The sequence below is a fragment of the Oncorhynchus mykiss genome, chromosome 6 (genome assembly GCF_057628025.1).
Source record: "Oncorhynchus mykiss isolate SJ-2025 chromosome 6, ASM5762802v1, whole genome shotgun sequence".
In the NCBI taxonomy this organism is placed as follows: domain Eukaryota; kingdom Metazoa; phylum Chordata; class Actinopteri; order Salmoniformes; family Salmonidae; genus Oncorhynchus; species Oncorhynchus mykiss.
Window position 1 is genome coordinate 52,631,088 of NC_143027.1, and position 15,806 is coordinate 52,646,893.

A 15,806-nucleotide genomic window follows, 5' to 3' on the forward strand; every position below is an offset into this window, starting at 1 on the left:
ATAACCTTGATTTTTTTTCTCAAATTCACAAACTTTCAAGGATTTCAAGGACCCGTGGGAACCCTGTATACAAAACAGAATGTTCTTCAGAAAATTATTTGATTTTCTCGACTGAGATCTGCTTTGCATGCTGTTAGTTCCTAATATTTTCAGTCTTTCTTTTCCTGTCTGTCACACTCTCCCTCTGTAGGTTGACATTTAATGGGATGAGTCTTGTCCTAGAGGCAGAATGGAGCAATTTTTGCTAGATGGGCCAACTGCAATGTCAAATGTCTTTATTGTAAAAATTAATGAAAACAAAACTTTGCTTTTTGGTCTTAATTTAAAGTTAAATTAATTTAAGGGTTAGGCATTAGGGTTAACAGTGTGGTTAAGGTTAGAGTTAAGGCTAGGCAGATAATATTACTTTATGGCTGTGCCAGCTAGTGACCAAGGCTGCAGCAAGGCTGCCTCCAGAACAAGATTTATTATGAAAAACACTAACCTGCGCTCCCTCCCTCTCTCCCTCCCTACCATTCCCTCTCTCTCCTGTATCTCTGTCATTCCCTTATTCCCTCCCTCCCTCCCTCCCTACCAATCCCTCGCTCTCTCCTATATATCTGTCTGTCATTTCCTTATTCCCTCCCTACCAATCCCTCGCTCTCTCCTATATATCTGTCTGTCATTCCCTTATTCCCTCCCTCCCTACCACTCTCTCTCCTTTATCTCTGTCTGTCATTCCCTTATTCCCTCCCTACCACTCCCTCTCTCTTCTTTATCTCTGTCTGTCATTCCCTTATTCCCTCCCTCTCCACCACTCCGTCTCTCTCCTGTATCTGTCTGTCATTCCCTCCCTCCCTCCATCCATCCCTCCCTGTCAGTCCCCTATTCCCTGCCTGTCTCCATTCCCCTCCCTTCCACTCTCTCGCTCTAACCTGCGTGTGTCGTAGTCCAGTGTGAGTCCGTTGGGCCAGCCCAGGTCTGTGTTAATCAGAACTTTACGGTCTGATCCGTCTAGGTGTGCCCGCTCAATCTTAGCAATGTGACCCCAGTCTGTCCAGAACAGGTACCTAGGGAGACCAATGAAACAATGACAACCCAGTTCCCGCACACACCCCCCACACACACACACACACAAATACAAACGCCCACAAAACCAATCTCTTCCACTATACCCTTCCACCCTCTTCCCTCAACCTTAACACTTCCCCCCTCTATTCCTCCTCCTCTCCCCCTCTCACCCTTTGCTGGGAAACACAGCGATGGCCCTGGGTTCATCCAGGCTGTTGTTGACTAGTACTTTGCGGCTGGTCCCGTCCAGTCGGGCCACCTCAATGGTGTTGCGACCTGTGTCCGTCCAGTACATATTCCTGGTCACCCAGTCCACAGCCAGACCATCAGTAGTCTTCAGACCCTGGCTTATCACTGTCTCCATCCCTGTACCATCCAGGTTGGCCCGTCTGACCAGCACAGGAGAAGTTAAGTCAAACAATGAATGAATCAATCAGCAAATCAATTAGTTATATAATTTATTAAATCAAATCCTATTGCTCAAATACATTAATTACAAAGAGTTAAAACCCCAAATAGTAAGAAAAAATGACAGTGACAAGGATGAATTCCATGTGTGGGAATGCATGCGTGTGTGATTAAGAGTGTATTTATTGTGTGTGTGTATACACTGAGTATATAAAACATTAAGAACACCTCTTTACATGAAATAGACTGACCAGGTGAATCCAGTTGAAAGCTATGATCCCTTATTGATGTCACTTGTTAAATCCACTTCAATCAGTGTAGATGAATGTTTAAGAAGGATTTTTAAGCCTTGAGACATGGATTGTGTATGTGTGCCATTCAGACGATGACTGGGCAAGACACAAGATTTGAACGGGGTATGGTAGTAGGTGCCAGGCGCACCGGTTTGAGTGTGTCAAGAACTGCAACACTGCTGGGTTTTTCACGCTCAACAGTTTTGTGTGTATCAAGTCCACCACCCAACGGACATCCAGCCAACGGCTGGCCAGTGGTCGAAAACAGGTCATTGGTGAAAGAGGACAAATGAGGCAGACACGAATTGTGCAGAGCAACAGACGGACTACAGTTAGTCAACTGACAGTTCAGTACAACATTGGTCCCCAAAGACCCATCAAATAATGCACAACTCGTTGTACCTTGACACAAATTGGGTATGGCAGCCAAAGACCTTGCAGAGGTCCACTTATTTCAGCAAAAAACAAGAAACCGCAGTTGCAGTGGGCTAAGGGACAAAAACACTGGAGAGTTAAAAAAACATTGCCTGGTCTGATGAATCCCGGTTCCTGTTATTTCACGCTGATGGGAGGACTAGGGTATTTGGAAAACCACATGAGTATATGCATCCATCATGCTGCTTTTCAACATTGCAGGCTGGTGGTGGTGGTGTGGGGTGTGTTTTCATGGCACACACTGGGTCCCTTGATAAAAGCGGAGCTACGTTTGAATACCACAGGATATCTGAACATCATTGCCAATCAGGTACATCCCTTCATGGCAGCTGTGTATTCATCTGCCCCATGCCACAAGGTTAGGATTGTCAAGGAATGGTTCCACAAACATGACAGTGAATTCAGCTTACTGCAGTGGCCTGCCCAGTCACCAGATCTCAATCCAATTGAGCATCCATGGGATGAGATGCAACAATCTATTTGGTGTAGAGATACACTACCAGCCAACTTGACACAACTGTGGGAAGCATTAGGCCAGCATCCCTGTGGAAAACTTTTGACACCTTATAGAGTAAATTAATTGAGGCTGTTCTGAGGGCAAAAGGAGGTGCAACTCAATATTAGGAAGGTGATCCTAATGTTTTGTACACTCAGTGTATATTGTGTGTGAGCGTGTCTTTTTAGCATACCTGATAACATCAAGGCTGACATCGGTGTAGTACAGCTTTCCGTCCACACTGTCGTAGTCCAGTGAGATGACGTTGTGCAGCTCAGGCACGGGCACATGCACATCTGTGTGGTCATTTGTGTCCAGGGAAATGCGTCGCACGCTGACCCGGTTGGAGAAGAGCAGGTAGGTCTCGGGGGAGTCGTCACATGACCTGGCATCCCCCTTGAGGAGGATGCCGGTGGGACAGGCACAGGAAGTACCGTTGGGGCGGGGCAGACACAGGTGGCTACAGCCCCCGTTCCTTCTACCACACTTATTGAAACCTGGAGGGGGGAGAGATGGTGTGTAAGAGAGAGAGAGAGAGAGAGAAAGAAGCAAACCAAGTCAAACTTTTGTTGCAGGTACAGAAATAGGGGTAGCAGCAGCATATTTATGGGTTTCATTACATTGCTATTACATACAGGCAACTGATTCCATTGAAAGTGAAGTGAGAGAGGGAAGACTAACAATAAATAGATAATACAGGGGATAAAGGGAGGACAGCAAACGTGTAAGTGCCACGCAATTCCAAACACACCAACCAAACAACCTTCCCAGATTTTTTGCAGTCTGTGATTTTCTAAAATGAAATGATCACAAGTAAGGTCACTCCCATATAATTCTATGGTCATGCCCACTAAGGCCAACTTATAATGGTTGATGTACCAGGCTTTTATGCGGCATGCGCAATAGCCTGGGGACGAGGTTAAACCAATGCGAACCCCTACCCACACCTTCCTCTCTGCTGTTCAGAGGCCAGTGTGCCATTCGTACACTCACCCAGTGGCTTCTCTCTATCCACGGCCTGTATGTCCATGAGCCCGGGCAGGTTGCTGCGCACGGTGATGGTGTTGGCACCGGTGGTTTTGTCAGCCCGCTGGATGCTGCGGCTCTGCCAGTCGGTCCAGTAGATGTGTGGTCCTAGTAGGGTCAGACCGTACGGGTGCTGAACCGGGGATACCAGGGTACGGCGGTTCAGCCCATTCAGGTCTGCCGCCTCGATGCGCTACGGGAGGGAAAAACTTAGTTAATTCAATAGGCCGGTTTTCCAGACACAGAATAAGCCTAGTCCTGGATTTTAAAAACTTCTTTAAAACCTGTTAAGGATATGGCAGACATACGCCCCCTTTGGAGAGATTGGGTACCCCTAGTAAACTGGAAAAAAAATCTGTCAAAAATTGCTAATATATGCAAATAAATTATTGGATAGAAAACACTCTAAAGATTCTAAAACCGTTTGAATTATGTCTGTAAGTATAGCAGAACTCACAGGGCAGGCATTCTTCCAAACTAGTTTTTGTGGCCATGAAAGTTGGAGCAACTTTGACGTCATGGCCCCCACCCTTCCCAACCAGCTATGATTCTGGGGACACTTTCTATCTCTTCCGCTAGATGTCCTCTTTCATTAGAGCTTCAAATCGTTCAAATCCCGCGAGAATTGACCCTATGGGATTGAAATTAGTGCGTGCCACGAGAGAATAGGCTGTGCGTATGGGCGCGAATTGGTCCCAGCCATTCCTTTGTTTCCAGCACTCAAGAGAAGGGCAGACGATGGCCGATTGAATTGAAGTTTGTTTTGCATGTCTAAAACATCATAAAGCTTGCTTCTGCACTTAGTTTGACCTGTTTAGTCGACATATAATGTGTAATTTTGAAGTTTTGATGCGCAACTTATCCGGACCAAAGGACGTTTTGGGTGCATTTCAGCTGATGTTATTAGCAGTAGCTAATACAAAGACGCAAGACTTGAAACCAAATGATGTATTGGGTAAGTATGAAGCCTTCCAGAACATTCTGAATGAAGACCATCGAAGGTAAGGGAATATTTATGCTTAAATCTGTGTTTCTGTTGACTCCAACATTACGTGGAAATGTAGCTTGGAACTGAGCGCTGTCTCAGCATATGGAATAGTGTGCGATTTCTGTAACGTTAAAAATAAATCTAACACAGCGGTTGCATAAAGAAGCAGTGTATCTTTCTAACTATATGTAGAACATGTATATTTAGTCAAAGTTTATGATGTCTATTTACGTTATCTTGCCGCGCTACATAGATTTCCTGCGGGCATTTTTGAGTAATTTCTGAAGGTGAACTCACTGTAAATGGACATTTATGGATATAAATGGCATATTATTGAAAAAAAAAAAAATGTACTGTGTAATATGTCATATTACTGTCATCTGATGAAGATTTTCAAAAGGTTAGTGAGCGATTTATTTTTTAATCCTGCGTTTGTTGATTGCATGTTTTGGCTATTGAAATGAGCTGTGTCTGGTGGTGGTTTTACATATATATGTGCTATGTTTTCGCCGTAAAACATTTTAGAAATCTGACTTGCTGGCTAGATGAACAAGATGTTTATCTTTCATTTGAGCTATTGGACTTGTTAATGTGTGGAGGTTAAATATTTTTAAGAATATTTTTGCGTTCCATGCGCCACCGTTTCAGCTGAACGTGGGAGGGTTGATTCCCAATTGGGAACCAGTATCGTAGACAGGTTAATGAAGATTCTCCATTCTTCTTCTCCAATAAGAACACAGAATTGTCATTTCAGTGGCAAAATGCTTTTGCTATGGTGTGTCCTACTTTAAACATGACCTAGCTGTGGAACAAAAGCCTGCACACTCTGTATCTCTCAGGATTGGTTGACCTCTGCTTTAGCTTTTCGGGACAGGGCGACTGACCTCTGTGTGTGCGTCAGCCCACAGTAGCTGTGAGCCGGCACTGTCGATGGCCAGTCCGTTGGGCCAGCCAAGGTTGTTACTGATCAGAACCAAACGGTCTGAGCCATCCATCGCTGACCGCTCCAGCTTAGCATGCTCCCCCCAGTCTGTCCAGTACATATACCTGGAGGAGAGAGAGAGAGAAATGAATGTCACACCGGAAGTCGTTAGTAGACTGACAAAGGAGAGCGAACTATGTTTAAAAAGTAAATTCCTTGGGTGTAATTCACGACGGGTCAACTTTTATTGACCTGCAAACAAAAATACCTAAATACCTAAAACACACAGGAACTAACTCTCTCATAGTCTGCATATGATTATTCAGTACATTGATAGTAAAAATTACATTTTAATTGAAAAACAAGTGCAAAATCAGCACTTGGAGCTAAACACACTGCTGTGCACAGTGAACCTGTTAGCCAAACTCTAACTCCTTACCCCATCTCGTGGTAGAGGGCGATGGCTCGCGGGCTGTCCAGGTTCTGCCAGATCAGAACCTTCCTCATGGAGCCGTCCAGGTTGGCCACCTCGATCCGGTTCGTTCCGGTGTCCGTCCAGTAGATCTTTCGACCCACCGCATCCACCGCCAGACCATCAGTGGTCATCAGACCTGGAGAGCGAGAGAAAAAGAGAGGAAGAAGGAAGGACAATAAAGAAATAAAGAAAGAGTGGATGAAAGGAGCAAATTAGATAAAGTTAGGGAGAAGAGAGAGGATTAGAGGAAGTGAGAGAAGGGTATGTAGAAGAATAGAAGTTGAAATATTTCAGTGCTACAGGTCATTTGTTTTACAATATAGATGAATATTCCTCTGTAATACAGCAGATAGACAAAAAAGATACTAGCCTATCTGTAATATGATTCAGATACTGTATGTTTTGATTTATGAAATAAAGTTGATTGATTATTTCCCTCACCTGTAGCGATGATATCCTCATGAGCCGTCCCATTGATGTTAGCTCTACTCACCTTCTTCAGTGTGCTGTCTGACCAGTACACTTTACCTGCAGGGGGCAGTAGACACACACACATCAAGGTTACAAAGACATACTGTTAGTCACTGTTTCACCTCCACATCAGTGGAGGCTCCTCAGAGGAGGAAGGGAAGGATCATCCTCCTCAAGAAGTTAATAAAAAATTTAAATAGTGAAGCTTTAAAAAGTTATCCATTATAGATAAAAGTATACTAACTATATTTACGTCACCAGTGACGTGAATATAGTTAGTATAGTTTTTAATTAATAGTTCTAATAATAATTTAAAACACACAATGCAATGAAGGTCTACAGTCGCCGCAGAAGTACTCTCTGGGGTAGTACCATGGTTTAGCCGGAGGACAGCTACAGTAGATTCCGTCCTCCTCTGGGAACACGGACTTCAATTCAAAATCTAGGAGGCTCATGGTTCTCACTCCCTTCCATAGACTTACACAGTAATTATGACAACTTCCGGAGGACGCCCATCAACCTATCAGAGCTCTTGCAGCAAGAACTGACATGTTGTCCACCCAATCAAAGGATTAGAGAACAAATATATTTATTCATAAATTAAGGAGAATTAAGAGAGCGAGCTAGCTATATTTTGTTGTATTTTTTTCCCACCTTTTCAGCTAATGAATGCAGCTAGCTAGTTTAGCCTACTCAAACACCCGGCTCAAACAGAGAGGGATGCTATGTTAGCTTGCTGGCTATGGCTATCCAACACTGGAACTCTTCTAAATCAAGATAAGCTTTTGGTTTTATAAATGTATTGCCACCGGGGCCCAATGTAACTGCTAAACTGCGTGATTGTAGCAGGTTTACTAACGCGTTAGTTCTATTAGCTATGTTGACTATGACATTAACTAATATGGTGACAACGATGTAGACTGTGTGTACCGATTAGCGTTAATGGTATGAAGGTTTGACTTGGAAAGGTTTTTTCGCCTGGTCACAGACAGCTAATGTGTTGTGCAATGAAGTCCACAAGTGAAGGGAAAAGGAGACAGGAAGACAGCGTAAATGAGAGAAAGAATTATACAAGGAGCAAAGTGATCATGCTGTTTGTATGTGGCTGCTATGAAAGTGAACTGCGTGTGCGTGCGGGTGATCAGGGGTGTATTTTATTCTGCCGATTCTGTTGAAAAAGGTTTTTAAACAGAAGCAAACAGAACAAAACGGGGATCAACATACCTGAATTTGTCCAATATAAACTCTTATTTGCAACTGCTTGACAAATGATTACACCCTAGATCAGCTAGATGTAGGCAAGAGTGTGCAAGGCAGTATTGAATGTGTCATTCACTGTCTGTCACCTTGATTACTAAAACATTTATCTCAACCTATGTGTGGTAAACTTTCATTCGTAGGATACGTTGTAGCAACCTCATGATGGCTATTGGTAACATTTTTGTATCATGTACTAGCCTAAACCTATCGATGTTAAATTGAGCTGGATGAATGAAATATGAATGACAGTCATTCAATACACTGTAATAGAAATAAGGCCATGCTCAATGAAAAAATGTTTTGCTCCCTCATCTTAAATGGCACTGACCACCACTGGTGCACATTCAGATCACAATTAAAAAATGACACTTTTTTGTCAAAGGACACTGATGATGAAGCCTTTTCGGGCGAAACGTCTGGTTTGAAAGATTGAATACATTTTTATTTATATTTACTGCAAAACCTAAGTGCAGACCTTCCTAATTTTCCTGTTCATACCACAGAGATTGCAGAAAAGCTGAAACACACGCACAGATGCACACACATACACACCCTCTTTAGGGTCCACTCCGATGGCGATGGTGTTTTTCATGGATCTGTTGACAGCGAGCACCACATCAGCAAAGTAGGGGATGTCCAGGGAGACCATCCTGATATCAGTCCGCCGTGCAAAGATCAGGAAACTACTCATCCCTACAACCAAGACACAACACTGTCAGTATGGAGAGTACAGGTTATGGACTAAAACCTTATATTTAGGATTATGACGAGGTTATACAGTTGAACTAAGCTTATGAGGCATTTGTAAGTGATATTCTTTAAGAATCAACGGGCTGTAAATACTGTATCGCAGCTTGGGCCTTGACGGTGAAGGTAGTAATTAAAGGGATGTCAGCAGTAACGTTTTCAAGATAGAGCACTTACAGGACAAAGAAAAGAGTGTGACGATAATGCAAAACACATTATTATCACAGTAAGATTTTTACTGAAAGTGCTCCATCTTGAAAACTTTACTGCTGACATGAACACTTGTTGGGACCATATCAACAGCGTACTAATGAACAAAATACTAAACTATGTTTGTTTTTTTCTCCTTTAAATCAAGATGAGACAATGTCTTATTAATCAAACATTGTTATCAATCTACTTGTGGTATCTTGGAAGACATAGTTTATTTACATCAATATCTCTGTGGTTAATTGTGTTGAGTGATGAGATACATGGTATAGTGTTGCTTTTGTTCTTGTTTTTTTAAACCTTTATTTTACCAGGTAGTCATACTGAGACCAAGGTCTCTTAAAGAGCCCTGAATTTCAGAAAATACAAAATGCAACAGAAACAGAACAAGGTCATAAAACATAAACAAATTCATCAGTAATAAGGTCCTCAATCAGGTGTCCCAGAGGCAATTTAGAAAAAACATTAGAAAACATTTAGAAAACATCCAATGCACCATGGGTTGTTGTACAATGGGTGCTAGTAGTATAATAATATTATATTGGTGCTATGCTACCATGTGTGCAGGTCTTTCCGTCCAGCTGAAGGTTGATGCCAGTAGGACAGGTACAGCTGGAGCCTTTTGAGGGTGGAGCCAATAGACACAGGTGACTGCAGCCCCCATTATTCACCGCACAAGGTGTCCGCACTAGAGAGTGAGGGACAGAGGGGGGAGAGAGCGCAATATATAATTATTCAACATAAAAACGTAAGATGATAGGTACAGTATATGTTGCCCACTCACAAACTATTGCAACAATGACATATGTGTATTACTTAACAGTTGAGAGTTTAAACAGTTGAGAGTTTATTTAACAGTTGAGAGTTTAAAAAGGACCTCAAACACAATTTAACCATGCTCTCTGGACTAGAGCCTCCATGGCCATGGGTTCTGTGCAGCAGGCTGAACGTTTGACATCCATACATACTTATCAGTGCTGCTTCAGCCTGGTATGAGCCCCAGGTGCTTTTTGCCCTCTGAAACACATATCTAGGATCAGTTTACCTGGCCTCAAATCTCGCTAGCGACAGGGAGGGACACTGGACCTGGTGTTGTAGGTGGGGGTCTAGTATCTTGTCACAAAATACTCAGAGGGCTAACAGGGCGGGCGGGCGGGCGGGCTCGCACGCGCGCACACACACACACACACACACACACACACACACACACACACACACACACACACCGGTGGTGCGGTAGCGGTGGAACATGTGAATATCCATGAGGTTCTCCAGGTTCTCGGCGAGTGTCTGTCGTCCCAGGCCAGTCATTTTGTTGGCACACTGGATGCTCTTTGACTGCCAGTCTGTCCAATAGAGCTTCTCCTCATGCAGAGTCAGCCCAAAGGGGTGGGGCAACTGACTGCCAATCAACACCTGGACACCAATGGAGGGGCGGGGGGAATAAAAATATTAGCCAGTCTTCTGATTCAGAGAGTAAAAAGTCTCACTTGATTAAATACCCATCCAACATACAAAAATAGTTTGAAAATAAGCTAAAACTTGTAAAGACTATCCCTTCAAGACCACCTCACCTGTCTGTCTGAGCCATCAAAGTTGCCAAACTCGATGGTCTTCATCCCGGCGTCGGCCCAGTACAGGCGCTGTGTTTGGTAGTCAATTGCCAGTCCGTTAGGCCATGTCAGGTTGGAAGAGATGATGACGATACGGCTGGATGCATCCATCCCTGCCTGCTCTATCTTAGGACTCACACCCCAGTCTGTCCAGTACATATATCTATAGTACTCAGGGAAAATCATGTATCAGTAAACTGTACATGTATGTGGTATGCACAATTCATCTGTATACTGTATGTTCAGATTAGTTGTCAGTGGTAAACTACAAAGTCCATGCTGCGCTAACTTTTTGGGAGGACTCTATTGAACTGCTGGAAAAAAAGTGTGTTTACATGCTACTCTGCAAACTACTGTCAGAGGTGTCATTGGATATCTGACACCTGATATTGAGCCGTGACTTCTAACTCACCCTCCAATTGGGTCAACCACGATGTCCCTGGGTCGGTCAAGATTCTCCCAGATCAGAACAGTACGCATGCTCCCGTCTGCATTAGATACCTCGATACGATCTGTACCTGATCTCACACACGCACACACACACACTCACACAATTAATTATTGTTTGTACAACAAATTACTCAATAAAGACTAGTCAAAAAAGACTTCCTGGTAGTCTATAGCTGAAATGATACACAGTGGTACAAACTGAAGTTTGTACCACTACCCTATAGTAATTTAAATCTAGAACACGCGTACAGTTAAGGTTTCTTACCTGCGTCGGTCCAGTAAAGTTTGTTGGTCACCCAGTCAATAGCCAGACCGGCTGGACTTTCCAGACTTGTGTCCACCACCACCTGACACACACAATAACAACTAATTTCAATACAGTACAGTAACTTAATTGAAATACTCCCCCATAGCAAAAAAAAGTCAAACAGCTGTAAAATTAACTGTGATACCAGACTCTAATCAATAGGTGGCGACATTTGGTTAAAAGTAAAGTGCAAGGGACTTTAATCAATACTCTGATCTCATCAGCTAAAATGATTCCCCCAAACAATTGTATCTTACCAAGCATTAGACCAAACATCCACCACTATAACACTAAACTGTTTTCTTCTCTATTACTAGCTATTTTATTTGTAATGATCTTGATGGGTGAGTGTCTCACTTACTTTAGTAGAATGCACCTTCCATTGTACAGTAAGTGGCTCTGGATAGGAGCATCTGCTAAATTAATAACTAATATGGGAAATAATATTGGGAAGAACTGACCTCCTGCCTTGAGCCGTCCCATTGGGCCCGGTTGATGGAGTCGGTGGTGACGTCCGTCCAATAGATGAAGCCCTCCTCGGCATGCCAGTCCAGTGCCACGGCGTTGCGTACGTCGGCCAGCGGGATGACATCATCCGACATGTCCTCGGTGTCGAAGCTGATTCGTCGGATGTCCGTCCTTCGGGCAAAAAGCAGGAACTTGTCAAGACCTGATCAAAGACCAAAGGTCTTCTGTCAGTGCTCTAGGTTTACCAACAGGGTCATCACAACACACCAACATACACCAAGGCTCTGTTCCAATTATCCACACTAGCGTACCCCTTGGGATTAAGCAATGAATTGGGCATTCTAGTGTGGACAATTGGAACCTAACTAAACTAACACATGCTATTAAAGGGCAATTCTGCCACCTTTCAACCTCATATTCGTTACCTCCAGCACCAAACCAGTGTCTACATATGTGAAAACAGCTAGATAACAAGAAAGGACCTAAAAAATTAAATAAATGCTACTCTGTGACTTCACAGGGTAGGATTAAAAGTAAGAAAAACGAGCTTCTAGCAATGTTTTAACTTAATGTTTTATATAAAACGCAAAAATATGCCGTTTTCACATATGTAGACACTGGTATTGTGCTGGGGATAATGAAAATTAGGTTTAAAAGTGGTGGAGTTGCCCTTTAACATTAGCTAACTGGACTGAAAATGTACTTAGCAAACATTGAGTTTATATTTAGAATGAAGCAATGCCTAAATGAACACAAAAATATTTACAACTCTAAATAATCACATTGAAATGTCAACAAATATTCTAGCATTCTACCTAGAGTGTGTTCATGTAGGCAAGTAAGTATACTCACTCAGGGCACAGTTATGCTGGTCCACTTTCTTGAAGCCCGTGGGGCAGTCGCAGGTATAGGTCTTGTTGCCTGGGAGACAGAGGTGGCTGCAGCCCCCGTTGTTGGTCCCACATCGGTTACGCCCACCTGGAGAAGAGGGGGAGAGGTTAGAAGCACTCTGTGAGTGAGTGTGCAGGTGTGTTACTGACTAACAGAGTGCACCTGTGGGTGGTGTGTGTGTGTGTGTGTGTGTTTGTATGTGTGTGTGAGTGAGTGCGTTTGTATGTGCACGAAGAAGCATGTGTGTGTATTAGATTGGATGTGCGTTCATGCATGCGTATCAGTGTGTGTTTGTGTCTGACTGACCTGCGGGCTGTCTCTGCGGGTGCAGTGTGTGTATATCCATTGGGAAGTGCAGCTTGTTTCTGATGATCTCCTGGTTCTTGCCTGTGAACTTGTTGGCACTGTTGATGCTCTTGGTGTGCCAGTCTGTCCAGTAAAGGCTATCCTCAAATACCGTGATGGCAAATGGATGGGGCAAGCCTGGATGGAGAGAGAGTTAGACAGAGAGAGAGAAAGACAGAGAGAGAAATAGACAAATATATGTATTTAAAGAAGCATATGTTGTCCTTATTACTGAAACACAAGAATAGCATTGGAACATTCTCATTGACCCTGTGGTATAGAATGAGGGGGGTTACATGATTTCAAACAACAAGCACCCATTGGAGCAGCAACAAAATCAACACACAGCCACACACAAATCCCTAAACAGTTCCTCCACGAACTAAAACAAAACACCAAATAAAACCAATCTGGAGTAAAGGAACAATTATCTTCAAAGCAAAATAGCACAAAGTTGGACAAGATCTGCTTCCTCACGCCATCAAATGAGGACGAGTTAATGTTGTTGTCTTTTCAATTGTGTCCCCTATTGTATTCAACCTTAATCAGAGCTGGTTGGAGTTAGCCTGTTTCTTATTAGCCACTCGCTAATGACATAAGCTTTGGGAGTTAAATGCTAGCTCTATAGATTTCTTCTGAGAAGAAGTCCCTGTTTGACTACTTGAAGAAAGGAGGGAGGGATTGATCAAAGAAAGGAAGGAAGGGAACAATGATTTGGTCGTTTAATAGGGCCACAGTCTTGGTGGAGAACATATGTGGAACACTTCCATACCATTGTCCCTCTATTCATTCATTAGCCCAGCTGAGGTGGCCCTATTGGCCAGATTGCCTACATTTTTGGCAAAGCACAGAGAACCTCAGAGAGTGCTGAATACGCTCAACTGATGGATGGAAAGAACATCGTTTTCACCTTGTTTATTTCTGTTGGTGCTGCACAGTTTGTGGTGAGCTTGCTGCCATAAAGGTCTTACACAGGTCTAGTATTTTATACCAGGGTTTTACAGTGGGGTGTAAATGAAGAAGGGTGAAAGACCAAACCTGGGGAAAGAGGATAAGATATTATCTAACTCTTAATGTAAACGAATACTCAGATACATACAGTGCCTTGCGAAAGTATTCGGCCCCCTTGAACTTTGCAACCTTTTGCCACATTTCAGGCTTCAAACATAAAGATATAAAACTGTATTTTTTTGTGAAGAATCAACAACAAGTGGGACACAATCATGAAGTGGAACGACATTCATTGGATATTTCAAACTTTTTTAACAAATCAAAAACTGAAAAATTGGGCGTGCAAAATTATTCAGCCCCCTTAAGTTAATACTTTGTAGCGCCACCTTTTGCTGTGATTACAGCTGTAAGTCGCTTGGGGTATGTCTCTATCAGTTTTGCACATCGAGAGACTGACATTTTTTCCCATTCCTCCTTGCAAAACAGCTCGAGCTCAGTGAGGTTGGATGGAGAGCATTTGTGAACAGCAGTTTTCAGTTCTTTCCACAGATTCTCGATTGGACTCAGGTCTGGACTTTGACTTGGCCATTCTAACACCTGGATATGTTTATTTTTGAACCATTCCATTGTAGATTTTGCTTTATGTTTTGGATCATTGTCTTGTTGGAAGACAAATCTCCGTCCCAGTCTCAGGTCTTTTGCAGACTCCATCAGGTTTTCTTCCAGAATGGTCCTGTATTTGGCTCCATCCATCTTCCCATCAATTTTAACCATCTTCCCTGTCCCTGCTGAAGAAAAGCAGGCCCAAACCTTGATGTTGCCACCACCATGTTTGACAGTGGGGATGGTGTGTTCAGCTGTGTTGCTTTTACGCCAAACATAACGTTTTGCATTGTTGCCAAAAAGTTCAATTTTGGTTTCATCTGACCAGAGCACCTTCTTCCACATGTTTGGTGTGTCTCCCAGGTGGCTTGTGGCAAACTTTAAACGACACTTTTTATGGATATCTTTAAGAAATGGCTTTCTTCTTGCCACTCTTCCATAAAGGCCAGATTTGTGCAATATACGACTGATTGTTGTCCTATGGACAGAGTCTCCCACCTCAGCTGTAGATCTCTGCAGTTCATCCAGAGTGATCATGGGCCTCTTGGCTGCATCTCTGATCAGTCTTCTCCTTGTATGAGCTGAAAGTTTAGAGGGACGGCCAGGTCTTGGTAGATTTGCAGTGGTCTGATACTCCTTCCATTTCAATATTATCGCTTGCACAGTGCTCCTTGGGATGTTTAAAGCTTGGGAAATCTTGTTGTATCCAAATCCGGCTTTAAACTTCTTCACAACAGTATCTCGGACCTGCCTGGTGTGTTCCTTGTTCTTCATGATGCTCTCTGCGCTTTTAACGGACCTCTGAGACTATCACAGTGCAGGTGCATTTATACGGAGACTTGATTACACACAGGTGGATTGTATTTATCATCATTAGTCATTTAGGTCAACATTGGATCATTCAGAGATCCTCACTGAACTTCTGGCGAGAGTTTGCTGCACTGAAAGTAAAGGGGCTGAATAATTTTGTTAAAAAAGTTTGAAATATTCAATAAATGTCGTTCCACTTCATGATTGTGTCCCACTTGTTGTTGATTCTTCACAAAAAAATACAGTTTTATATCTTTATGTTTGAAGCCTGAAATGTGGCAAAAGGTCGTAAAGTTCAAGGGGGCCGAATACTTTCGCAAGGCACTGTACTTAAAGTATCATACCCTTCAGAAAAAAAAGCTTCAGGGAAAGATTGGTATTTTTCTCTCTCTCTCTCCTGTTTCTCCATCTGTCTATCTTTTTCTTTAGGTCTCCAGGTGTGTGTAAGATGATACTTGGTGTGTGTGTTCCTGATGTTATCTTCAAGGAGACACATGGTTAGACATGGGTGTGAAGGGGAGTCCGAGTTGGGTTGACGCTCTCCTCTCTCTTTCAAGGGCAGATAGCAGGAACACTGGTGGTATGTG

General features: G+C 43.1%; 1 protein-coding gene across 8 annotated transcripts in view; it reads right to left on the bottom strand.

The window, feature by feature from the left end:
• lrp4 (low density lipoprotein receptor-related protein 4) overlaps nt 1-15,806 on the bottom strand; it is a 224,381-nt gene that overhangs the window by 26,624 nt on the left and 181,951 nt on the right. For 5 of the 8 annotated variants that reach the window (XM_021606795.3, XM_090238183.1, XM_021606794.3 and 2 more), the window contains 16 exons: nt 12,817-12,993; nt 12,472-12,597; nt 11,613-11,821; nt 11,110-11,191; nt 10,807-10,912; nt 10,356-10,557; nt 10,008-10,197; nt 9,338-9,469; nt 8,377-8,517; nt 6,535-6,621; nt 6,058-6,229; nt 5,581-5,743; nt 3,676-3,901; nt 2,876-3,179; nt 1,221-1,439; nt 915-1,049 (listed from right to left, as the gene is read on the bottom strand). In XM_021606795.3, the coding sequence (XP_021462470.3) occupies nt 915-1,049; nt 1,221-1,439; nt 2,876-3,179; nt 3,676-3,901; nt 5,581-5,743; nt 6,058-6,229; nt 6,535-6,621; nt 8,377-8,517; nt 9,338-9,469; nt 10,008-10,197; nt 10,356-10,557; nt 10,807-10,912; nt 11,110-11,191; nt 11,613-11,821; nt 12,472-12,597; nt 12,817-12,993 (2,671 nt within the window). The remainder of the gene's footprint in view (nt 1-914; nt 1,050-1,220; nt 1,440-2,875; nt 3,180-3,675; nt 3,902-5,580; nt 5,744-6,057; nt 6,230-6,534; nt 6,622-8,376; nt 8,518-9,337; nt 9,470-10,007; nt 10,198-10,355; nt 10,558-10,806; nt 10,913-11,109; nt 11,192-11,612; nt 11,822-12,471; nt 12,598-12,816; nt 12,994-15,806) is intronic. The other 3 variants (XM_090238185.1, XM_090238184.1, XM_090238186.1) reach the window with 1 other exon arrangement.